The 27,002-nt window shown below is 39.4% G+C and overlaps 1 protein-coding gene across 1 annotated transcript in view; it reads left to right on the top strand.

Annotated features, from left to right (window-relative positions):
- SOBP (sine oculis binding protein homolog) overlaps positions 1 to 27,002 on the top strand; it is a 158,222-nt gene that overhangs the window by 7,824 nt on the left and 123,396 nt on the right. Inside the window, exons 2-3 of the mRNA XM_032408132.1 lie at positions 5,385 to 5,523; positions 7,537 to 7,722. Coding sequence (XP_032264023.1) covers positions 5,385 to 5,523; positions 7,537 to 7,722 — 325 coding nt within the window. The remainder of the gene's footprint in view (positions 1 to 5,384; positions 5,524 to 7,536; positions 7,723 to 27,002) is intronic.

Genomic DNA, 27,002 nt, shown 5'->3' with positions numbered 1-27,002 from the left:
TATTTGGGATAGGTGACATATTTTACCAAAACTGGGACTTGGAGTGAAAATTGGGATTATGTTTGTGGGGAGAGAGAGGACATGGCTTTTCCCTAATTTGAATGAATGATTGGGAGCTCTCTGAAAACTTTCTGCTCTCTTGGTTAGGATACAAAGTTGAAAACATGTCAGCATTTAGTTTTATGAGGACTGGTAAGAAAGAAATCAGTGATACCTACCTATATTTTAAAGATTTATTTATTAATTTGAGAGAAAGAGAGACAGCAAACATGAGTGCTTGGTGGGAAGGGCAGAGGGAGAGGGAGAGAGAATCCTAAGCTGACTCCTCACTCAGTGCAACTGGGAGCCTGGGGGCTCAATCCCACAACCCTCCCTCCCTCCGGGATCACCACCCCAGCAGAGACCAAGAGTGGGACGCTTAACTGACTGCGCCACCCAGGTGCCCTGGTACCTACCTATATTTTAAAATCTGTTTGGTGTTTTCAAAATAAAATCCTTAGTCCTTTTCAAAGACCTTGAAGTACTTGCATTTCAGAAGTATTGTGAGAATTTGTAATTACTGCAATTTTCAAAGTGTCTTCAAGTTAACTCTTTTTATTTACCGGTAAAATGTTCAATGAAAAATCAGTTAGACTGAACTTTGACTTTTGTATAGTACCTCCAGATAAATAAGGAGAGAATCTAATAAATGTCTTGGGAATTAAGTTTCAACAAAAATATATTTTGCCAGTATCAAAAGAAATCAGAAGGAATGGGGAAATAGTAAAATTTCCAGCCTTTCCATCATCTTTCTGTGACCTATTTTTTTTTAAATTCATGCTTTCAGACTAAATGTTAGGAATGTCTTTTTTCCTTAGGAGCCCTGGAATTGAGAGAGGGGAATTGGAGAGGGTAAGGAAGAAGTATGGGGGTAAATATTAAAAGTACAAAGCAATTAGGGGTGCCTGAGTAGTCGACTCAGTCCATTAAGCGTCTGACTCTTGATTTCAGCTCAGGTCACGATCTCAGGGTTGTGAGCTGGAGGCCCGTGTTAGTTCCCTGCTCGGTGGGGAGTCTTCTTCTGTCCCTCTCTCTCTCTCTCTCCCTCTGCCCCTCCCCCTGCTCATGTTCTCTCTAAATAAATAAATAAATAAATAAAATCTTTTTAAAAAAAAGTACAAAGCAATTAGAATCAGATACAATGCCCCAAAATTATAAAATGAGAAGATTAAATTTTAACAGTGAATTTTGAACACCCCCCCCCAACAATACAAATAATTAAAGAGAATAGAGGCCAATGATCAAATCCAAAAGCAAGTCAAGTGAAGTTTTAACATAGGTAGATAGAGGCCCTAGTTGGAAGGCTCTTTATACGCGATGTTGACAGCCTGTAGTATGATTTCTTTGCAACTCTTTGATTGGTCCAAGGAGGTAGTTTCTTTGGAATTGCTGACACATTGGACTATACGCAATTGATCGTAGAAAGAGGCCTGGTATAAGAATCAGAAGATCTGTGTTTTTGTTTTGACTTTATTGGGTGATGTCTCATGACTGTCATTTACTTTCTGGATGCTCTAATTTTCTGTTGTAAAATGAGGGTATCATATAGGTTCATCAGAAGTTTATTGTGGAAATCAAATACCCAACTTACAGGGTTATTGAAAGGAACAAGAGAGTTAAAGGATGTGGAAACACTGTAAAGGGCTGTAAGAGTGTTAGACATTATCATTATAATTATAGTGACCTATTTTCCAAACCCAAATTGGACCACATGGTATGAGAGAGGATTTTTGTGCCACTTCCAAGGGTGAGAGGCAGTCTGCAAAATGCGATTCAGATGCCAGAATATTGAAATTTCTGGCACAATTTTCATGGTTTATGGGAGCAATGATAAAATATTTGAAATAGTAACTCTTCAGTAAAAATTATGATGTGTGATCATGATAATTATGATATTTCTTTGCAAAAGGTACTTAATTTCTTGTGTAAGTAAAAATTCTTTGATTTTACAGAATCTTACTGCTGGGAGAGAACTTGAGGGACTTCAGTTTCCCATCCTGTTTCTAGGACATTTGCTGGGTGAAGATTTGGTGGGGAACAAATTTCAGTACCTCCCTTGGTACAGTAACCTGTCTTATTATTGGACATCTTTACCTCAAAAATCTCTGTAGTTTATCACCTTTTTAAAAAAAATAACATGCATGAGAAACTTTTGTAGGAACGGAATATTTTTTTTAAATAAAAAACTCCTTTTTTAAGGGTAATAATACAAAAAAATGTGGAAGAAACAACTGCTGGAATTTTCTACCAGAAGGATTTGAAAGCCCTTATGGGCCATAAACATTAAATTTACTTCTTCTAGAATATGTTATGTTTCTTGGATGATAACTGCAAAAATCTATTTCATTTCCTTTGGTTTAGTATCATAATGAGCCCATATGATATCTAGCGTCAAATGCTACCTAGCAATTAAAAATCTTAAACTATCTATTCCTTGGGGTTCTTTGATTTCTTAATACAGTAGTGTATAAGACAGAAGTAATAGTCTATTTCATATGCTACAAGAAACTTTGGCGTTCGTTTTTTTCTTTCTTTCATCTTGCTTCTCCTTTCATGAAAGATTTGAGTTTTATAGCTTGAAGGTTTATAAACCTTTTGTTTTCTGCTTTTGTAGGCATGTATCAAAGCATTAAGGTGTTTATTTTTATTTTCACTGACAAGAAAGGAAATGTTTTAGAGTTTATTTTCATTGACATTTATAGTAACTTGAAAATCATGGAATAGATCAAGTTCATATTGATTGTTCCATGAAGCCTCTGAGTTTTCAGCACAAACCATAAACTAAGTGATGCAGTTAAGATGCCCCAATAATATGAATTTGGTGTTAATAATCCAGTTGAGGTTTCAGTTTTTACCCTAATGTCTGAAACTTCTGGATTCCATCCCTGGGATTGGTTCTGAAAAGCTGAATGGATTTGCAGCTGGACTAAAACAAACAAATCTATATCCTTGGCTGGGAGGTTGTTCCATGAATTATGCATCTGTAGCCTTTGTGTCACTTCAGAGGTTAGACAGAACCGGAGAGGGAGAGGCGCCCAGATACAAACGGTCTAGAAAATTGGATATGGTGGCCGAGAGTTACTATGCAAAAGATTTTCTCTCTCGTTGGCACAGTTCTCTTGGAGATTCGGGTAAATAGCACACAGACCAATAGGGTGTCTTGAACTTGGCTTTTAACACTGTTGGGAATTGGTGTTTTGATGTAAGGTGTAATCCTTATCCTTGGAGATTTCTGCTGCCAGACCACTGATGGAGGGCCTCGATTTGTGTGCTTAGCGACTGTCATTCTCTGGTCCAGGCGCTTAGCTTAGTGAAAAGAATTGGGTGTTAGGGGAGACTGACGCCTCATTAAAGGGATCTCTTTTGATTGAGTAGAGCAGCATTTAGCTGAGTCCTCCTCAGTGGTATTCCAGAAGTTGCTGAGCTTATTATACATATCGATCATATCATCTTTGTGCATTCATGAAAAGAATGTCTATTTAATGTGGACATGACCAGCCATCAGAGAGAATAAATGCCTCACTAAAGCTTGATATGGCTGACTGTTGGCCTTGTGGATGGTAGCACTGAATCAATCTGGCTAGATTTTTTTAAATTGCCGGTGCACTATTCTGTCACAGATAGACCCAGTTGGAACTCTGAGCTTAAGTGGGCACTAAAGCAAAGAACCTAGCATTCTGTGGGTGGTTTGAAATGCCAAGTTTGTTTTTGTGGAGTCAGTAGTGTAATATCTTTTCTTTTTTATGCAACCCCTGCTGAAATCTAAAGTCATGAAATTCAAGAGAACAGGAACTCACACGTCGAGGCTGTGCACACTCTTGGTTTGGCCTGGGTGCTTTGTTTCAGGTATATAAATTATACATCCCAGTGTAATTCGGAAATGACAGCTTCTAGGGAGAACAAGAAAAGGTTCTTTGAGCCACAGAGAAGGTTAGAATATATAGTTTTTCTAGCAAGTCTGGGAAGCTCAGGATGCCTTGCCAGATAGAGATTTTTTTAAAAAAATAAATTCGTTGAATATTTATGAAGCCCTTATTCTGCAGCATAGAGCCCTTCTTTTTATTTTAAAAAATTTTCCTCCGCTTCATTGAGATATAATTGACATGTAACATTGTGTAAGTTTAAGGTGTTCAATGGGCTGGTTTGATGTATTTATATATTGCAAAATGATTACCATGTAGCATTAGCTACCACCTCCATCCTGTCACATAGTTACCATTTCTTTTTTATGGTGAGAACAGTTAAGATCTACTCTCTTAGTAACACTTGAATATATGATACAGTATTAGCTATCATCATGTTGTACATTTTATCTCCAAACTTGTTAATCTAATAACTGGAAATTTGTACCCTTGGACCAATATCTCCCCATTTCCCTCACCCCCCAAACTCCTGGTGACTACCACTCTACTCTATTTCTCAGAGATATTTTAAGGCACATGCAAGCACTAAGATCATTAATACAGTCTCACATCTTGTTTCCAGATCTAGCAGTTGATAAGGTCACAAAAAAATAGTCACCTGATAGTAAAGCTTTAAAGCTGTCCAACTATACCCATCATTTTCACAGTTTGGTATCTATAATAACAACAATAATACTATCTTACATTTATATATTGATTTATAGTTCATAAAGTGTTTTCAGGTGTTCTCTAAAATCTGGGCTATTAGCCTTAAGGTTATTTGGTACTTTTATGTTACTTGTCAGAAGACAATCATAGTGACCTTTCATTTTATGGAGAAAGAATCTGTCACTAGTGGAATTTGTAAAGCAAATTGTGCATTGATTTTTAAAGTATACACTTGAAAAATGGAAAATTAAAAAGGGAGACCCTTGTAGCCTTGACAACTGCGAAATTATTTCTTGGCTGAGATTTTGCTTTATCTGAGATAAGAGTTATGTTAAAAAACAATACCTGAATCAGAAAGCAATTCTAATTTAAATCAGTCTGAACCACAAAAAGGTCAATTAATTGTTTTCATTTTCAAAATATTTTCTTAGCTGTTTTTGTGCTTTACCTTTCAATATTTTTGTGCTCGTGTGGGATATAGACTTTGCAGAATATTCTAAAATATGACTTCCTATTTGTAAGCAAGACTGACAAATACCTTTTCTTCTTATTATCTTTAAATTGCAAATGTCTGAAGGCCTGTCATAATTGGATGCGTCATCCTGAGATTTAAATGCATTACAGTTTTTGAACGTGATTTGAAAAATGAACAGGACTCTAGGGGAGGTGGGGCAGGTCTGGTAGTAAATGGGTAGTGCAAACAGAATTCGATTTATGCATTCTTTTCAAATAGTTATTGATTATATAAAAAAGAAGCCTATGCTTCTCTTTCAGAACTTTGCAGAAAACACTATGAATGAACTCCTTGGCTGGTATGGCTATGATAAGGTTGAATTGAAAGATGGTGAAGATATTGAATTCAGGAGCTACCCTACAGATGGAGAGAGCCGGCAGCACATTTCTGTTCTCAAAGGTAATGACATTTAATGTCCCTTTGTTCATGCAAAGAAGGATTAACTATCTCAACCTGCCAGAATTGAGTTGCTTTGGGACTCATTTTGTTGATTATGCCAATGGTTAATTTAAATGTACAACCCCAGTAGTGCTTTCCCATAAGCAGAATTCCACAGAATATAAGAGCACAACATAAAACAAAAATAGACACAACTTAATCTCCTTCAAGCGATGGAAGAGCTAGCTAGTGAGGGCTAGGGACTTTAAGGGCTATGGTCCTGCACACAGATTTATAGAAAGGGACAGTGTTTGCTAAGTTCTCCTCCTAATTTCCTGAGTCTTTAGTATATTAGTTGTTGGGAACTGGTACTTTCTATTAAGTGAAATATTGGGTTTGGATTTTTAGACTTTAAGAGAAAATTGTGGTTAGTCTGGTAATCCCCTCTTCCTCCTTTTTTGGGTGGGAATTCTAAAGGAAGGCCTTATTTCTGTTTTGTGTTTGAAATTCCTCCTGCTCGCAGCCTTGGATAGGGTAGAGGAGTAAGAGAGTAGTGCATGATTGGATCCTACATTATTTTATAAGAGTTTTCATCAAAGCCTAGCTAAAGAGTGGAAATTAGACCCTTGGCCAAGTTGAATTAACACTGATTCTATCAGCGAATAGCAGTGTCAGATATCTCATAAGGGAAGCCTAGAACCATTGGTGGGTGTTGATATGGATACTGAATTTATGAACATAAATTTGGAGTGGGAGTTTGTTTGTCAAAGAAAAGGAGGATGTAAAGAAGCAATCCATTTGGTGAACTTCAATAAAATGTGGATAAAATTCATTGTGCATCATCATTGGCAATTTGATCAGTGTTTGCACTGCATTCAAAATCTGTTGGCATAAACTACCTGCTCATGCATTTTATTTCCAGTCTCTAAGATAGCGCTTTTCCTTCTTATATGCCAAGCAACAAAATGTAAATGAGCTGTCCTGCAGGCATGTGGAATTGAATGTATGTGACAAATTTCATGTTAAGCCCGCTATGAAATTGTACACATCATGTTACAGAGATAGTATCATCAATTTCACTGTAAATGAAAAATGCAAGTCATGAGTTTATATTCTATAAACTAATAGCTCGTATAATACTTGGTCTAGGTAATAATCTTTGCCTCTGGGGAACATGGAGAGAGTGCCAGGATATGCTACTAGAGGGAAAAAGTTGTTTTCCATGGTTGAATTTTTTTTTTTAAATGATTCACATGCAAGGATAAAATTCACAAAGTTCATATCATTGTAAGTTTTCTTTATTTTCATTTTTGTTAATATTTAATGGATATGAATGGGTTGATTTAAAGAGTTTACCCTATGAAACAAGTTTTCTTTCTAATAATCTGCTTCTTTCTCATTGGTTCTTCTAATTATATTATGACCAAACTTTTTTTTTTTTTTTTTTTTTTTTTATTTATTTGACAGAGAGACACAGCGAGAGAGGGAACACAAGCAAAGGGAGTGGGAGAGGGAGAAGCAGGCTTCCCGCAGAGCAGGGAGCCTGATGCGGGGCTCAATCCCAAGGACCCTGGGATCGTGACCTGAGCCGAAGGCAGACGCTTAACGACTGAGCCACCCAGGCGCCCCTATTATGACCAAACTTTTTAATACAGTGGGACCTAGTGATAGGACTGGAGGGGCCTGCTTTTCGCTTGCCCCCCTGGTAGCCAGAGGGTGATACCTGCTATTTATCACTTTGTACATGGACAAGGTTAATTGCCTCTCAAGTTTCTGTGGGCTTTCCCAGTGCTGAAATTCATCACCATGATACAATTGAGATATTAGCTATCATAGTGGAGCAAACTGTAAAGGAGCCCCCTGGAAATTTATGGTAACAAGACTAAAAAGGTCCAGGATGGTCTGTGGAGTTCTGGTAAAAATCTGCAAGGAAAAATTTGTTTTGTGACATAGCCATTTTACTTGAGAAAATGTGGTCAGAAGGAAAACAAGTCCTTTTATAATATTGAATGTGATTTTTTTTTTCTCTTACAGAAAATTCTTTGCCAAAACCAAAATTACCTGAGGACAGTGTTATTTCACCATACAATATAAGCACAGGCTATTCAGGGCTTGCCACAGGAAATGGACTCAGTGACTCACCTGCAGGGTCCAAGGATCATGGCAATGTGCCCATTATTGTACCTTTAATTCCTCCACCTTTCATAAAGCCACCAGCAGGTAAGTCACTACTGGGGTTTCCAATGAGAACTATTCATAGAAAGTTGTAATTATCTTATAAATAATTATTAAATGCCCAAGGTACCTTTGGAAAAGACTGTTGTAGGAACTTTGTAGACAAGAGATGTTAGTGCATGTGTTATTTGAAGTAGCATTACTCTGTTAGGCAAACTCAGGCAAAGTCCCCAATCTACTTTCAACTGAATGAATTTTTCCTACCACCGGCTAAAAAAAGTACTTTTTCCTTCTCTGAAATCATCTGTTAAAAATAAAAAAAAAGTGAAATAATTTTATATACCGACTGACTGAACCACGTGGTGGTGTTGTGAGGGCCAGGTCTCCTGAGTGGGCTGCCCTTCTTAGAAACAGCCTTTATCCATCTCTGCCACAGAGTTCTTTCTAATTCCTGGAAAACTCTCTTTGAGAGCTTTAAAGAAAAATGGATGTCTGAATTTCACTTGTATGCAAATGTAATCAGTTCTTTAATATTTCCAGAAAATCAGATGGCAGTGTATGAAGCTGAGCATTATGTGATAGAAGCTAGGTTACAGCTGCGTTCCATACAGAGAAAGAAGTTCAATAATATTGTATCTGGCTTGCTGTGAAATGTTAGAATTATGCTAGAATGCTTAATTGCTACACTGGTTATTTTTCTGTATATTGAGTTGAACAATGATAAATAGTGAGTTTTGATGGCAGTACTTACTATAACCTACTGAAGGGAATGTTTGTATTTTTGGGGGTGGGGGGAGATAGGTGTGTGGTTATGTTTCCATAAACAGTGAAGATATTTATAGATATAAATTCCTGGGCTTATGTTATAGATATATTTACACCATATTCTAAGTGTTACTAACATTTTTCTTCATAGTATGGGTACAGTCTCTTGCTTAGCCTACTACATTTTAGTAGTAAAAGTTTCCTTTCGTATTGAGGTCCTCAGACACGTCGTTAAAATTCATTTACCTGTCAAAATCACTTGAAATTGTGTTTATCTAATTACTAATATAATTTGTGTACCACGTAAAGTTTGCCTTTTTAATGCCCCTATTCTCCTTTGGTTGATTGTTTTTGTTGCAGAGGGACCCAGATGTATCTCCCAAGGACCAAAGACACACTTTGCATAGGCCACTGGGAAGGGGAGGGGTGACTCATTTTGTAAATGCAGGGTTCACATTCCAATGTGTGTCCAGTGGCTTGGGTGAGTGGTGATGATAAATGGGATCAGTAAGGCAGTGTGTCTAAGTGGAAAGAACACTGGCCTCAGATTTAGACAGATTTAGACAGATTGGGCTCAAATCTAGGCTTTGTCACTTATCAGCTCTGTGAACATGGACATGTTATATAAGCTCTTTTCTTCTCAGTTTCTCCATCTGTAAAATGGGGACCACAGTTTCATCTCATAGGATTGTGGCCATGAGATCAGAAAATATACGTAAAGCACCTAGCATAGTGCTTGCCACACTAAAGCCATTCAGTAAACACCATGCCTCTTTTTTTTTTCAGTCCTTAGTCTGCCCTAGAATTATCATGCACATAATTTGTGCATAAAAAGGTGTGCATCCAAATGCAAATTCCCTTCTAAGATTTATTTGAGCAAAGCAAACAGCTTTAGAAATTAGCATAGCTGAGGCTAACATGACTTTGGCATGCCAAAAAACCTGCCCTGGAGTTTCCTGCTGAGCCAGCCACGTGGAATTCAAGCACACAGCTCCCATTTAACTCTAATTCCACATCAGATCAGGAAATAAATATGCAAAGGGATACAGGCCAAAAATTGAGCTTTGGAAGTCTTAGACATAGGAACTCAGAGGAATTAGAAGCCAGAGTAACTGAACACCAGTGGTTTTATGCTGTCTTCATGCAACTCCAAAGCACTCATCTGTTGAAAACAAAATGTAGGGAAGGACGTGTTTAATTTTCTGTATCTGCTGTAAACCTTGACTCTGTGCTTCTCCAAGGTTCTATATGACAAGACAAAGAATCAGAAAGGTTCTCCACTTTCAAGGAGTTTTCTCCATTAATCCCTAAACAGAAACACTTACAGGAGAGATGAATTTTGATTTAGTCATATTATCTAGTGCAGGGGTCTGCAGACTTTTCCTATAAAGGGCCAGATAGTGTTTTAGGCTCTGGGCTGTGCTGTCTCTATCAGAACTACTGAATTCTGCTGTTGTAGGTAATACATAAACAAGTGGGTGTGGCTGCGTTCTAATAAAAAATCATTTACAAAAAAAGGAGCAGGGAGGGTTTGGCCCCAGGACCATAGGTTGCTGATTTTTGCATTAGGATAAGATTGGCAAAAGTTTCATGATAGTAAGAAGTTGAATAGAGTTTCTGAGAGTCAGGCCGTGAGCTTTGCCACGGTGCTCTATGTAATATCATAAGGGACAGCAACATGGATAGGAAGATGGTGGGGTTTTCAGGGTATGTGTGAGTTTTGGCACATAGAAGGTGTTCCAATAATGTTTGTTGAAAACTGAATGAATGGCTGATATTCAAATCCCTACTGCACATGCATAAGATGGTACGGGCCACGCTGTTGTTCACTGAGAAAATGCTAGTATCTTGGCTGGCTTAGTCCCAACCTGTCAGAGTTTGACTATAGCGTGATGACAGTGATGTGAATAATTATCCATGGATAAGTAAGGCCCACAGATTACCCAAAAACTTTCATCTAATTAATCATTTCAATTCCTCCTTTTGTTAAAACTTTTTACCAGGGTTATTATTCAGGGTAACTGAGTTGAGGCACATTCCCTGTCAATTTTATAGCTGTACGTAGGTTAACATGGCATTCCCAAGGGAAACTAATAAATGGTACAATAGCTAGAAGTAAAAGGCCCCTCGATAATCAGCCCCTGAATAATTTAGAACTGACTGTATCATGCAACCGTCCACCTCTTGGGTGGGGAAGACAGGGATCATATGTATGTTTTGGATTCCTAGAAAGAAAATAACTGTTAGCATTTAAATTATTCCTGTTCTACCGTAAACTGGCCATGTGACAATAATAATACCTTATGTTTGTATTAAATCCTTTATAGTTCATGAAGCGCATTCACATTCATTATTTGATTTGATTTGATCTTCACAATAACCCTGGGAAATAGCATGCTAGATATAGTTAAATAAAAAAACTGAAGGTCAAATAGGTTAAGTGGCTTTCTCAAGGTCAGGTGACTTCTAAGTACTTGAGCCAAGACTAGTACCAATGTCTTCTGACTCCTGATTCAATATCCTTTTTAATATAAAGTTGTTTTTTCAGCATATTTGTACAACACTTCCTCAGACTGCATCAGAATAAGAATACTTATTAGTCTGCTACTTCAGATTCCCCAGTGACAGGGGATACACTGTGTTTCTGTAAACGGTTATTTTTTAAAGTCCACATCTTTTGGGAGACTTGAGTTCTCTGAACCTGAGAATCTGTGATTCTGTGAACTGGGATGACCTAGTAGGAGTAAAATCCCAGCCTCGTTTTAAAATGCTCGCCATCATGAGGCAAGTTGCTGCCCCTCCGAGGTACCAGAGGGCTCCATCTGGTTGGGCACTGCTTCCAGAGTGTGTTTCATGTGCTGGGGCGGGCTCAGCACTGGATCCCATCCATGTTTGGCAGCCAGTGTGCCCAGTGGAATACTTGTGATTGGGAACATGGTGACACCACACTTGCTTGGATTTCTACTCTCCTTTTGCACAGCTGCATACAGAAGTGTGGGTGTAGCTTATTTCTGGGCCGGGGAATTGCTTTTCTGTTTCTGCCCCCACTTCTCTTCAGAGAAGGGGAGCTCCCTGTGCTTTGGTGATTACCACAAGTGTTGTCCCTGCTTTGGCCACACATGTTTGTGTACAGTCTTGTCTGATTTCCAAGGCTAAGCTGCCCTCCCCCCGTCAGGAACAGAAGTTGGCCCTTGGGGTAGGGTTTGTGACATCACAGTCGTTACTATGGTAATAGATTTGTTATAAACACAGGGTAATAGCCCCGATTTTGCTTTTTTTTTTTTTCCTCCAAGCAGTGAAGGGAATCACCATGATCCTTAAATAAGACTAACAGACTTTTCTGCAGACTAGAAAGTGGACAGAATAAGGCTTTGCCGTATAGAGCCGCCATTAAAAAAAAACAAAACCAAAACCAAAAAAACAAAACAACTGTTAAAAGAATAAAATAATAGAAAGCACTGACCACCTTTTTCTTTTGATGCAAACGTTCCTTTATCCTTTCAGTTTGAATGAATATGAAAGCCTCCTTCTCTGCTAATTTTAAAAATCACAGCATGAGCCTAGTCTGAAGTGGCAGAATATATATCAGCAAGAGTTTTGAAAGATAACTCAGGTTAATTATACTGTAACCTTGCTGTAATTCTTCTCATATTAGAGATTTTAATATAGGCTTCCACCCTTCAGGACTTCATTCGAAGACGGTTGTGCCAGAAAAGGACTTTGAGCGTGGATTGTAAAGGCTGTGTTGTAGTGAGTCTCCATCCAAATACTTAGGCCGACCCTGCTCCGCCACTGCTTTGACTACTGAAGTCAAGCCATTCAAAATGGATTTTAAATACAGATATTTTTTTTTTTTTTTACAAAGACTTTATATTGGTCTTCACTACTTTCCAAATGTAGAGCTCCACTGACAGACATTAGTCCTCTGCGGTGGTTGGGCAGTCTTGGTGCTCCCTACCCTGTCTACTTCTGGTTAAAGCAGCCAGTTGGGACTTGAACCAGAATTTTTATCTCCTAGTCTCAGACTTGCTCCATGACATTTTACTCCCAAGAATTAAAAAAAAAAAAAAATCAATGAAACTATTGGTGTAATTATTTTTGTTCATGATGAAAAGATGAAATGCAGCAACTTTTCTTAGTGGAAGTCGCACTAAGCTCTGCTGCAGAAAACACCGTGTATCTAGGAAATGACATTTTAAACCTGAGTCTTTTGACAGGCTTTCCCAAAGGCTTACAACTCGCCTATTACAAGTCCAGAATCCCTCTAAGTCCCTGAATACTTTAAAATGAAATTAAATGTGCAAAAAGGAGGGAATATATTTCTCTGGTTGCATTTATATGGCAGTTTTGAATAAAATATTTTTTTAAATTTTTACCTCAAACGGTAAGTGACCTTACTCTTTTTCCCTTCTACCCATGTGAGAGGTGAAAGACAGGGTCTGTCCCCACAGCATATACAGGTTTATGTGGAGGGGAATGAGTTCAAGCTTCTAAGAGCTTGATTCCCTACGTGCAGGAGCGTCTTGACTTTCTTTGAAAACAATGACCATTTCCTGTCTTCCAGGATGGTTTGCTTTCAGTGAGCTTTCCAAATTTGTGTTCAGTCATAGTCATGGAAATATGATCTATTTTTTCAGGCAAATCTTAGAATTCTTCAGGGGTTATAAGAACTGGGCTCTAAGGAACCATTAGCTTAACTGAGAATATGGAAACAATCACGTGATCTGCTAAGCCCTATGTATATAGCTGAGCAACCCACAGTTAATAAGCATGTTACTTTTTGGCTCTTAAAATTCTTACATGGAGTTGTACTTGCAGGGAAGTGGGAATCAGAATGTGGTTTGCATTATGATCATTATTTATTTTATCTGTTATTCAATATTCTTGGGGCTTGCATATGAATGATATATTCCAAATAGCCATTGAGAAAACAGGATTTAATCAAAATTGCTCTGCCATTTATTTATTTGTCCAACTTTTAAAATATGATTATTAAATAAAATTACCTAGAGTTAATGGGATTTGGATGATTTACTATTTATGTAGCAGATATTTCTCAAAAAAAAGATGTTCACTGAACCCTCAGATTTGGAGAATTTTCCAATTCACTTAGAAAAAGGACAGGAGGAATTATGGTGAATGGCAGGAATAGGAATAGTTAATAATAGTAATGATATAATCTCATCCTAGCTAATATTTTTTGAGCACTTATTATGGACCAGACATTGTGCTAATAGATTATTATCTCATTTAATTTTCAGAACAACTCTGTGTGGATGCTATTATTAACCTTGTTTTACAGATGAGGAAACTGAGACCCAGAGCAACTTGCCTGAGGTCACACAGGTAATAAGTGGTAGAACTGACATTTGAACTTAGGGATGATGTCTCCTTAACCCATATTTGTAGCCACTGGATTATCCAAAAACCTATGTCAGTCAATTATGTGTTTACTGAATGTGCTTCACATTATGCTAGATAATACAAATGTATATGTCATCATCCCTGACCACCAGGAATTTACAGTGTACTTGGTATAATCAAAACATCATTCCACTTTGACTTTGGAAGGAATTTTAGCAGCATTTGGAGGGTGCATGGTGGCAGTAGAAGGGTAAAATGGAGTAGCAGAAGGTCTATAGGGAGATAATCAGGAACTGTTATTATATTTACACAGTTGAGGAGAAATAGCATCTAAAACTTAATGTAGACCAGAAGATAGTCATTCAGAATTCAAGGTGATTAACAAAAGACACAAAATGAAGTCTAAAAATGTTACATGGTATGATATGGGCCCTGTTTTATCTTTTTTTTTTTTTTATAAAATTGAGAGTTCTTGAAAAGGTGGAAATCAAATTTCAGTATGTTCAATCATTTTTTTTTTTGTAGTAACCATATATCACCATACAAAATTATTACAGTATTATTGACTATATTCCCAGTGCTGTAGTTCTCATCCCCACATTGATTTATTTTATTTTATTTTACTTTTTTTTTTTAAAGATTTTATTTATTTGCGAGAGAGAGAGCATGAGCAGGGGGAGGGGCAGAGAGAGAAGCAGACTCCCCGCTGAGCAGGGAGCCCAACTCGGGGCTCGATCCCAGGACCCTGGGATCATGACCCGAGCCTAAGCCAGACGCTTAACCGACTGAGCCACTCAGGCTCCCCCTGATTTATTTTATAATTGGAAGTTTGTACCTATTAATCCCCTTCACCTATTTTGCCCATCCCCTACTCCTCTGCCCTCTGGCAGCCACTAGTTTGTTCTCTCTCACTCTCTCTCTCTCTATATATATAGTTTTTAAGATTTTACTTATTTATTTGACAGAGAGAGAGACAGCGAGAGAGGGAACACAAGCAGGGGGAGGGGCAGAGGGAGAAGCAGGCTTCCCGCTGAGCAGGGAGCCCAATGCAGGGCTTGATCCCAGGACCCTGGGATCATGACCTGAGCCGAAGGCAGACACTTAACAACTGAGCCACCCAGGAGCCCCTGTTCTCTATATGAGTCTGTTTCTTTTGTTGTTGTTTGTTTGTTTGTTCATTTTTTTAAGATTCCTTGTACAAGTGAAATCATTTGGTATTTATCTTTTTCTGTCTGAGTTATTTCACTTAGCATGGTACCCTCATGTTCTCGTGAATGGCAAGGTTTCATTCTTTTTTATGGCTGAGTAATATTCCATTGTGTATGTTCAAGCATTCTTAATGACAAATCAAATGTGTGTGTGTTTTTTTTAAATTTATTTATTTTAGAGAGAGGGAGAGAAAGAGAGAGAGAGTGAGTGGGGGGTAAGGGGCAGAGGGAGAGGGAGAGAAAGAATCTCAAGCAGACTCCCCGCTGAGCACAGAGCCTGACACATGGCTTGATCTTGTGACTGTGGTATCATGACCTAAGCTGAAATCAAGAGTCAGACACTTAACCGACTGAGCCACCAAGGCACCCCTCAAATGTGTGGTTTGAATGGTAGCATGATGTTGTGGAAAGACTACCAGAGGAAAAATCAGGAGACCTGGGTTGTTAATGCCAGCTCTGCTATTTACTGGCTGTGTAAATAAGGTAAGTCACTTTGCGGGGCAGCTGGGCGGCTCAGTCGTTAGGCGTCTGCCTTCGGTTCGGGTCATGATCCTAGGGTCCTGGGATTGAGCCCCGCATCGGGCTCCCTGCTCAGCGGGAAGCCTGCTTCTCTCTCTCCCACGCCCCCTGCTTGTGTTCCCTCTCTCGCTGTGTCTCTCTATGTCAAATAAATAGATAAAAAATCTTTTTTTTTTAAAGATAAGTCACTTTGTTTCTCTGTGCCTCAGTTTCCTTGTCTTAATAATGATGTAGTTAGCTTAGGTAATCTATAATTACATTTATAAAATCTTGATTTTGTGACTTGTATAGTGAATTTACCACCTGATTTTGTGATCTGAGTCTATTTTAATATGCTGTAATATCTATTTGTTAGTTGATTGAACATATTTAAAGAAAACTCACCTATATGTGTAATTATGGCAGCCAAAAGTCTGATGGAAAATTTATGCCGCTTAGACAACTATCAGTAATTGTTAATTTTTTTACTCTGGAAGAGTGACTTGAAATAATAGATTTAAGTTTTAGAAAAACAGCTAGAAAAAATGTGAAATGTGAGTAAATGAAAAGACTATATCACCCATATGTCATTAGACCTAATAATTTTGATGTTACACCTAAGTAATGATTACTGGAAGTAGTTCCCAGAATTTCTGCAAAAGAGAAGTCATGTTATGTCCAATTTAACTTATCAAAACCGGCACAAGAAGGAATAGAAAACTTGAGTAGTCCTACATCTATTAAAGAAATTAAACCGGTGCCTGGGTGGCTCAGTCGGTTAAGCATCTGACTCTTGATTTTGGTTCAGGTCATGATCTCAGGGTCCCAAGATCAAGCCCTGTGTTAGGATCCACGCTCACTCTGGAGTCTGCTTGAGATTCTCTCTCTCTCTCCCTCTACCCACCCTGCTCCTGTGCTCTCTCTCTCTCTAAATAAGTAAAATCTTAAAAAAAGAAATTAAATAGATCCTTTCTACAAAGAATATTGTAGACGTAGATAGCTTCAGTGGTAGATTCTACCAAAAATTTAAGGAAAAAAATAAAACCAAACAGAGAAACTTTCCTAGAGAATAGAAAAAAAAAAAAAAGAAAGAAAGAAACACTTTCACTCCATTTTATGATTCCAGCATGACTTTGATCCCATGACATGACAAGGACATTAGAAGTAAGGAAAATGATAATTTAATGTAATTGAATTACATTAAAATGGAATATGTCTGTTCATCATGAACACTTATTCAAAAACGCTCAAAAAATCATAGCAAACAAAATCCAGTGATGTAGACAAAAGGATAATACATCATGACTAATTTGGATTTTTTTCTAGGAATGCAAGGTTGATTTAAGTTTAAGAAATCAGTCAATATGTTTAACCACATTAACAGAATAAAATCAAACCTCATACAATATTTTCAATAGATGCAGAAACATAATTTGATAAAAATTTAACACAATAATAAAAACTCTTGGCAAAGTAAGAATAGAATGGAGATTCCATAATATGACAAAAAATACCCACAAAAACCTACAGCAAATATCGTACTTAATTGTGAAATACTGAAAGCTTTTCTTGAGATCAAGAAAGAGGTAAAGATGATCACTATCACCATTTCTATTTAATTTTGTACTAGAATTCATAGATAATGTAATAAGGCAAGAAAAAGAAACAAAAAAATATAAGATTTGAAATGTAGAAATGGCGTTTTGTTTATAACCACCCCTTCTCCATCAATGTACAGGTGAACTATTATAATTAATGAATACCTTTATCAAGGTCTCTAAACATAGGCAATACCCCCAAATCCATTATATCCCTATATACCAGCCACAAATATATTAAAAAACAAAATTTAAAAATACCATTTAAAATAGCATTAAGCCATCAAATACCCAGGGAAAAAAATCTAACAAAATATATGCAAGATTGTTATATAGGAAACTATAAATACTGCTGAGAGAAATGAAAGAAGACCTAAATCAATGGAGGGATACACCATGTTTATGGATTGAAGAATAATATTCTAAAAAGGCAGATTCTTCCTAAATTGATCTATATATTCAATTCTGATAAAAATCCCAGCATAAAGTTTTGTGGAAATTAAAAAGCTGCATCTTAAATTTACATGGAGATGCAAAGGGTTAAGAATAGCCATGACAGGGACGCCTGGGTGGCTCAGTCGGTTAAGCGTCTGCCTTCGGCTTAGTCATGATCCCAGGGTCCTGGTATCGAACCCCGCATTGGGTTCCCTGCTCAGTGGGAAGCCTGCTTCTCCCTCCCTCTCCCCCTGCTTATGTTCCCTCTCTTGCTGTGTCTCTCTCTCTGTCAAATAAATAAAAATTAAAAAATCTAAAAGAATAGCCATGACAATCTTGAAGAAAAAAAAAAAAAGGGAAGACTTATACTACCAGATCTCAACAGTCATTGTAAGACTAGAATAATTAATTAGTAATTAAATAATTTTATGTTATTATCAGTGTTAATTGTACTGTTGTTATTATTCTTCTTTTGAACATACTTTAAGCCTAATCTATGTTTGAGGCATAAGAGAGAAAAGAACACTTTGTGTTTCTCATGTCAATTCTCTTTTGGCTTAATTTTTTTTTATAGAACCTGTTCTTGCAATTATGAAACATACTGCCTTTTGGAAAGTGCATGAAATATACATGTATTTTTTCACAAATAATGATCCTTGTCCACTCACAACTTCCATTCAAGAGGTAACCACTTTTATGGTAATCATTGCCTTATTTTCTTCTACAGTTTTAACACCTCAGGATGCTCCCCACTGGCAATATAGTTTATTATTGCCTATTTTTGGACTTCAGATAAATGAAATTATAGAAGCCACCTTCCAAATTGGCCCTAATGATCCTGGTCTCCTGGGAGTTTCTTTCTACATCGAATCAGGGATGGTTTGTGTGACTGACTGCTGAGGCTGTCATAAAAGGTTATTGCAGTTTTTGCCAATTCTCTTGGATTGTTCATTTTTGAGGGAGCATGAGGAAACTCAAGCAGCCCTGTGAAGGGGCTCATGTGGACAGGAACAGGGCCTCCCATCACAGCCAGCCTTGTGGTTGAGCCACCTTAGAAGTGGGTCCCCCAGCCCAACTCAAGCTTTCAGATGACTGCAGCCCCAAGAGATATTTGGCTGTAACCTCATGAGCAACTCTGAGCCAGAATTGCTCTAAACGACTCCCAATATCTAACTCACAGGACCCGTGAGCAATAATAAATGATTTCTGTTGTATTAAAAGAAGACAATGAAATAATGATAAAAGGATATGCATATAAATCATTGCAGTGGAGTTCAGAAACAAATATAAACAGATTCTGGATTTATGACAAATATATTCATCAGCTTGGGTTACCATAACCAAATACCATGGCCTAGGTGGCTTAAACAACCAAAATTTATTTTCTCACAGTTCTGGAGAATGCAAGTCCAAGATCAACATCATTAGGCTTGGTATCTGGTAAAAACTCTGTGTGGGTTACAGATGGTTACCTTCTCTGGGTGCTCATGTGGCAGAGAGAGATAGCAACTCTCTGCTGTCTCTTCTCAGAAGGACACTGGTCCCATTATATAAGGACCCTACCCTCATGTGGATTATTGAGGAAAAAGATCCTTGTCTCAAAAAATATTGAGTCCTTGACTTGGAGACCTAGATTTTGAAATTTTTTTTTTAATTTTAACTCTTCCTGATTTAGGTAACTAAACCCTAAAATGCAATTTTAACATTATCCCCCCATATCTAGTCTGTTTATAGACTATTCAAAATCAACTACTTAAATCAGCTATTTAAAATCTCATCATTCTTTATTATTAAGGCATTATCATCTATTTACATGAAATATATCACAGCGAGACCTGAAAGTTAAGTTACAGTATAAGACATAAACATCTCCCAGAGTGGTCTACTTGAGAGCAGCTTTTGATATGATGTAAGTAGAGAGAAATGAAGTGGTACTGGGTGAGTGACAAAAGTAGGATATTCGATACTTTACCGCAGTGGTTGCTTTGCCTCCCGGGGGACAGTTCAGAATATCTGGAGATATTTTAGTTGCTGCAACTGGGAGAGAGCAAGTTACAGGCATACAGGGAGTAGAGGCCAACCATGCTGCTAAACGTCCTACAATGCATGGGACAGCCCCACAACAAGGAATGATCTGGCTGAAAATGTCAGTAGTGCCATGGTTGAGAAAGCAGGCTCTACAGCGACGACAGCTGTGTGTATGGGACACCTCTTGTGCATCTCTCTGGATCCTCTTGGTCCCACCTCTTAATCCAGTGATTGCTGTGGTCCTTTGACAGCTTGGGCATGTGCATTCTGAAAGGGCCTTGTCTCACACTTATAGCATATGTCCGTAGCTTCTTGCTGTAGGGCTTCTTTGATATGGCAGTGTGGGCATCATGTAAATCCTTTTGGCACTTACACCTGTGCAAACCGCAAGTGTAGAGGAATTGACACACTGGGTCAGTGGAGCATGAAAGTTGATGAATAAACTCTTCCTTCTTTTGTCCCCTGGGTGAATAGCTAGGAAATGTATTTCATAAACTCCAAGGAATTTTTTTTTTATGATCGAACACCACTTTCCCTTAGTAACACATCATTATATTGGCTCTTCTTCTTCCCCAGGTTCTTTTCCTGTGCCCTTCATTCCTTCTTCCTGGAATCACATACCCAATAAACCACCTGCATGCAAATCTTTGTCTCAGAGTCTGTTTTCTGGGAAACTCATGATAAATATCATGTATATGGAGGTCCGCAGTGAAAGATAAGGCATTACTGGAAAACTTTATGGACATTCATGTTTGTCCCTTTAAAGTGAAGCATAAATATAATAAAGAGTAAAAAGAGGGTACCAGATTCATGGTGGTGCAAATATTGGAGAGCTCAGAAAGGGCCACTTCTAAAATTGTCCCATCAGTCAAAGAATTTTCTAAGCCTCTTGTGGTAATGGCAAGGGACAACAGTGGTGGCCATACAGAAGGATAAAAAGGGAAGAAGTTAAGTCAGGACTTTAAGAAAAAAAGGAAAGGAAGAAGAATATCCTCTGGCTGCCCTCCTTTAAATGAATCTTGTTATTTTGACAGATTTGGAATCCTAGAATTTTAGTTAGAAGGGACCTCAGAGAGTTAAATTCTCTTCTTTTACAGATGAGGAAATGAGGCTGGAGAGGCTAAACAACCTTCTCAAGGTCACTGAGTTGCATTAATGGCAGAGCCAGGGCCAGAACTCACTTCTGAACTGGGGACACCATCTAAACATGGATTCTAAGTCATATACTCCTGATCCATGACACAACCTGGAACTGGGGGTATGACCTAGTTAGGATTCCAGAAAACCCTGTCCCTAGGTCAACAAGGAGCTAAGATGCTAACAGGAAATAAGAGGAAATGTCAGCTGTATTTTCCCTTGCTTGTAGAGGGTGGCTGTGTTTCTGGGATTAGCCTAGACCTGACTGAACTGTTTGCTATTAATTATTTGAAGGTATAAATAAAGTTTGGTTAAGAGAGAAGTGATGGTGAAGTTGGGCAACTCTTGTTATTCTAGGGACATTCCCAATGCTGACTTCTCAAAGTTTCTGTTAAATTGAGAAGACTTAGTTCATGGACTTGGCCAAGGCGAGTGGAAATAACGATCACATTCTGTTCTGGGGCTTTTCACTGGTGTTTCCCACTAAAGCAACTTTGTTCTGAATGATTACCGAAGATGGTATCCTTGGCTTCCTCCCCTAGCCGCCCCCCCCCCCATCTTGGGCATCCAACCACCCAAGGTGCACCTGGTAAGGATTCTGCTTTTTCTGTTCCTTATGCTGAGGTCCAAAGTCAGACATTTCATTCTAGTGAACCAGACATGGTCTCTACCTTAACTGGCTCTCAGTCTGCTGGAGGAGACAGACATTAAAAAGAAATCTCAATCCAGTCTGGTGATGATCAAGTCCAGAGTGTCGTGTGATCTGACCAGGTTTGGGGGCAAGAAAGTCCTCCCTAGGATGAGGTTTAAGATAAGATAATGAAGGGGCAGTAGGACTGAATCAGTCAAGGATTTTGAGGTTGCGGGTGAGGATGCAGCACATGGAAAGGCTCAGAGTAGAGAGAAAACCTAAAGGGAAGTAAAACAAACCAGAGCCCAGAGAATGGACAAACTGAGAGGCTGGTCTGGCCATTGAGGTCACGCTGAGGAGTTCCAACTTCTTCTTGAGGGCAGTGGATGCCACTGAAGGGTTTTGAGCAGGTCAGAGCTGTGATCAGACTTGTGTTTCAGAGGACTTTCTCACATCCAGAGTGGAGGGAATGAACTGGACAGGAATGAGACAGAAGGCCTCCTGGAGAATGGGCAAGAGGTGTTGGTGGCTTCACTGGAATGGACAGCAGTAAACTCCATAAAGATGGGCACTTAGAACAGTTCCTGGTACATAATTAGACTTGGTAAATATTTATTTATTGAATGAATGAATGCATGCATGCATGAATGAATTGAATGAATGTAGGTATATTATAAAAATATTTAGGAGAACCTGGTGAATAATCAGAATGTGGGAGGTGGGAAGGAGGGAAGAAGCAGGAAAGATGCTAGATTTCTGCTAGCAGGTAGCTGCATGTATGGTAGGGGCAGAAACTGAGAGGGGAAACACAGGAAAGGGAAGGTTATGGGGGGGGTGTGTATGCAGTTTTGGGCATGATGGGTTTAGATGCTGGGAGGCAGTTGGAAATAATATCTCAGGAGAGGTAGCTATGTTGATTTGGAAACCTTCGCCTTATGGATGGTAACTGGAGTCACAGGAGTACATAGCCGAAATGGACCAAAGGGAGTGTGTAGAGAGAAGACTGAAAGATTTCCAGTTGGTGTGGCCCTCCTCCACCTTTCCTATAGCTGGGCACTTTTGGCATGTGATGTCTCATGCCAAAACATTTCCGAGTGAGGATCATCATGGGATCCTTTCAGAGAGTCCCTCAACCATCCGTTGCTCTCATTTAAGAAATCTCAATGAGTAGTTCAAGTTGGGAAGGTGAAGTGGGAAGTAAATTACTGTTGGCGGTGTTCCAGCAGGTTCATCTTGGTTCTCTTAACAGATTTATTTGAGTGAAGTTCTTCCGACTCTTCAACCTACTGAACTTGAACTTCAATCTACTCTTCAACCTACTGCACTCAGGTGCACCTTTGACTCCCAGTCTCTAACCTGTTAATTCACCCCCCTAGGATGGCAGTCCCGGCACGGTATGCTGCTTGTCTGGACTGCCCCAAATGCCAAGAGGTGGGACTTGGCTGGCTGGTCAGTCACGATGGGGCTGCTTATGCTCCCTTCCAGTGGCACTGTTTCTATTCCTCTCTGTGGTCATCAAGAATACCTGGCTCCTGTGGCCTCTGGGTGGTGATAGAGCTGTGGGAGCAGGCCTGGCTTTTCCATGGTCCTTTTCTATTGTACCTTGACATTTTACACTGGGGACATCCATAGGAAGCTCCTTGAGGACTGGGATCTTATCTTTCTTGTTTGCCAGTGTATTTCCAGCTTCTAGTGTAGGGCCTGGCACAAAGTTGAGTAAATAAATGAATCCTTTGTCTACAATTAAAATTTCCTCTCTGGAGAGATTTGTTAACCACTCTGGGGCCCATTAAGTGTAATTAATGGAATAGCCAGATTTCAGAAGGGGAAATGAGCCTTTCAGATAAATAGGTGATGGGAATGCTTTTCTTGCTCTGGCTTCCTATGTAAAGCAGCTTGACCCTTTAGTCCTAAAATGCTGCCATTTGTATTTCTTTGGAGATGATGCCCCTCTATTCAGGGCGGGGGCTTGGAATTTCTTTTCCAGCAGTGATGGATTTGCTGGCACACACGTTTTGACCTTGCTCCCTAATCACGTGCATCTGTTGGCTAGGTGCTAGGGCTCAGGGAGTGGACTTCAGCCATGTAGGAGAGAGGTCCAATGGAGAGCAAACCCATGATTTCAGTATCATTGTCCCAAGGCGTCTGGATTGGTCACAGGGTCAGATCCAGGGCTCAGGAATGGGGGAGAGGATTTTACTTGAGCTCCTTGTCCGTGTCAACCACCTGGTAAACATGAATTATTCAGTGTGTTAAGAGCAATATTGCTCTCCCATTGCCTTTTTATTCATTTCTGCTATTTTTTTTCTGTAGGACTTTGCAGGAAAAGGGTTGCCTTCTCTGTACTGGATGCATGGAGCAGACACCACAGGACTTTGTGGACCATGGATGTCTTTGTTCAGTCTGGTGGTGTTTATTGAGGATCAGTGGGTGTTGGTCAGCACACCTAGCCCTGGCCACATGGCTGCAGGCCTTGTCTTTCTGCCCAGTGTAGACAAAGCTCCTGGCAATGGAGGACCCAATTCTGGGCAAAAGAGAAATTTGCCTGATAATTAATGACCCAGTGGAAGTGCTCATGCGTCAGTGCTAATATAGGGTAGTAGAGCAGCACATCCCGGAGAGACTTCCTGTGGATTCTCTGTCTGTGGTCAAATTGGTGAAATATAGGGATGACTGTGTGGCTCAGTTGGTTAAACAGCTGCCTTCAGCTCAGGTCATGATCCCAGGGTCCTGGGATCGAGTCCTGCATCGGGATCCCCACTCAGCAGGGAGCCTGCTTCTCCCTCTGCCTGCCACTCCCCCTGCTTGTGCTCTCTCGCTCTCTCTGACAAATAAATAAATAAAATCTTTAAAAAAAATTGGTGAAATACAGCACATTCTATCTCCCTCTTTTAGGATTCCTAGTTCTACATTGGTGGAACCAAAAAGGCTTATGGTAAAGGGTCTATTATTTAACTTTGTTTAGCCCAGTGTTTTCATACATATTTGACCATGGAAGTCGTTTTAAAAATAAACACCCACTTAAGTATCTCCTGGGATTAGTATTCTGTAGAATGTGCTTTGCGAAATGTCACATGGAGGTTTTCTTGACTCTTAAGTTCTACCATCTTCCTTCTTATTCCATTTTCTTAGGGTAAGTATGTAGGAAAGACAGATTCTCCACAGTGAGTACTGAGGCACAGAGGTGAGATTGTCCAGGAGACTTAGAAGGGGTCCCTTCACTGGCAAATCAGGGAAATTATGGGGAGAAATTCAAGTTAATGGCAAGGAACTGTAGACATGTGTGCTTAGTAGTGTCTTGTTAAAGAATCCAAGTTCAGTACGGAATTCAAGAGAGAATTACTATCTTGAGACTTTATGGGATCTTGTTTCATTTTCCTTCTTTGTTTGAATGTTGGGAAAATAAATGAGGAAGGGACCCTGAAAATAAAGCAAATTCACTGCTTGACTTTTGACTACACAGTCCATTTTCTCAAAGAACTCTTTGGACTTTTCCCTGGTTGTCTTTGACTAGACACACAGGGAGATGAACTGATGAAGGCAATTGGTTAAGTCTTCTTTTCATTTCTTCTGTTGCTGCATAGGTTCCAAACTTCATCTCCTTCCCTCTGTATCCATCCATCTGTCCATCCATCCATCTGTCTGTTTATTTATTCAACATAGTTTAAGCACTGCTATGTGCTAGGCGCTGAACACACAAAGGCGAAAGAGGTGTGGAGCCTACTCCCTTGTTTCTTACTGAGGCTCCTAGACGCAGGACGAGATTCCAGTCTTTCTGAATTCTGATCCACCCTGCTGGAGTAACATTGGTTAGCACATCTCTGATCCTGTTATCTTCTACTAAGAAACATTCAGGAGCTCCCCATTACCTGTGGAATAAGGGTGAGCCCCTTCCATCCCCTTGCCAAACATCCTTCAAGGGATTCCTTGTTCAGGCCCCACTGGGCCCCAATCTGATCTGCTTTTCTCTTCTTGCAATCTTGGTTAATGGGGCAACTTCAGGACTCCTTGTCACCACTGAGCCCCACGCCCTGGCTCCTGCTTTCCTTCTGTCCTTTCCCTCCTCCTCTCGAACTTGCTCCTCCTCCAAATCCTTCAGGACCCTACTCAAAAACTGTGCTTTCTGGGCCTCTAACAGGTTTTGAACCTCTCTTACCACATTCTGCCTGTCATATAGTGAGGCACACAGTTTTCTTTCTGTTCTTGGGAGCAGGGTTATGTCTTATTTAACTGAGCATTCTTGACCAGTTGCCTAGTGCAGAGACCTGCATGCAGATATTTAATTCATTCTGGAGTCACATGTTTTACATATATATATACACACACATATGTGCACATATATATGTATCACACATATATACAAAATTAAAAATTGGCTAGGAAAGTTCCATTAGAATATTAAAAATTAATTTAAATTCTATAATTTTGCTGTCATTTTATGTAATATGTGCTCATTCCTTTTAATTACTGGAACCAAATTTTAGTTTTTGTAGAGAGATTTCGATTTTTTTAAACTTTATTTTATTTTAAAGATTTTCTTTATTTACTTGAGAGAGACCACAAGCTGGGGGAAGGGTAGAGGGAGAGGGAGGAGCAGACCTCCCCCTGAGTAGGGAGCCTGACACGGGGCTCAATCCCAGGACCCTGGGATCATGACCTGAGCCAAAGGCAGACACTTAACGACTGAGCCACCCAGGCGCCCCACTATGATACTTTTTTGAAAGAGCAAACTTCTCGGGCACTTAGGAAGATCCACCCATGTGTAACTAGTTGATGTAATAATTACCAAGAATTCCCATCTATTAATTACAGAACATCTGGCAGTACAGTGATATATTTGGCAACACCTTGTCAACTATTAATTCAAGTTAAGTAATTTTTAAAGAGAATAACTGTAAGTGAAGCTTTTATTAAATGTAATGGCTTTACACTTAAATAGTCTGAGTTAGTGAAATTTAACCAATTAACTGGGTTGCTCTTTGGGTTCAAAGATAGTGGTTCTGCAGATGTCATCCATGGGAGGGGATGTGATTGAGGAAACTGGAGCCTGGTCATCCGGGCCTCTCCAGAGTGCCTACAGCTGACCCCTCCCTTTTCTTGCGGCTCTAATTGCTGGTAATCCTAAGGCAGGCTCATTTACATGTAGGACGTGGCTGCTTTCTAGCATTTCATCCTCACCACAGCTCTGGTGAGGGTGGGCATGACTGTCCCTCAAGCAGAGTGCCATACAACTAGAAGGGGCAGTATTAGTACTTTCACCGATGTCCTCTGCCTCTGTTTCCCGGCACTCCACCACGTTGTCTTTCAAATAATAGCGACTTAGTTTTGCAAAGCAGCATTTATCTGTTACCTCATTCATTCATTCAAAAAAAAAAAAAGTCACCCCCTTGAGACGGTAATAAGTGGATCTGCCCGTTGCTTTGCATTTTCAGAGGTCCCTGGATGTATGCTATTCCGCCCGCCTCCTTCAACTTCCACTGTTTTCTGTTTGATTCTAAAAGGCACTCTGAAGATAGAGTTGCTACAGTATGCTCAGACAGTATTTTTTCCTGTCCACTCTTTGCTTGGCTGCCCTCAGCTTGCTCTACCTGTATGCCCAGGGCTAGACTTTATCAGAGCAGTGAGTGACCAGAGGCTTCTCCGTACCAAAGCCTCTCCCAT

This window comes from Phoca vitulina, unplaced genomic scaffold (genome assembly GCF_004348235.1).
Source record: "Phoca vitulina isolate PV1807 unplaced genomic scaffold, GSC_HSeal_1.0 scaffold9, whole genome shotgun sequence".
NCBI classification, from domain to species: domain Eukaryota; kingdom Metazoa; phylum Chordata; class Mammalia; order Carnivora; family Phocidae; genus Phoca; species Phoca vitulina.
Note: the sequence above shows the minus strand (reverse complement) of the source record. Positions and strands in the feature narration are given on the sequence as shown.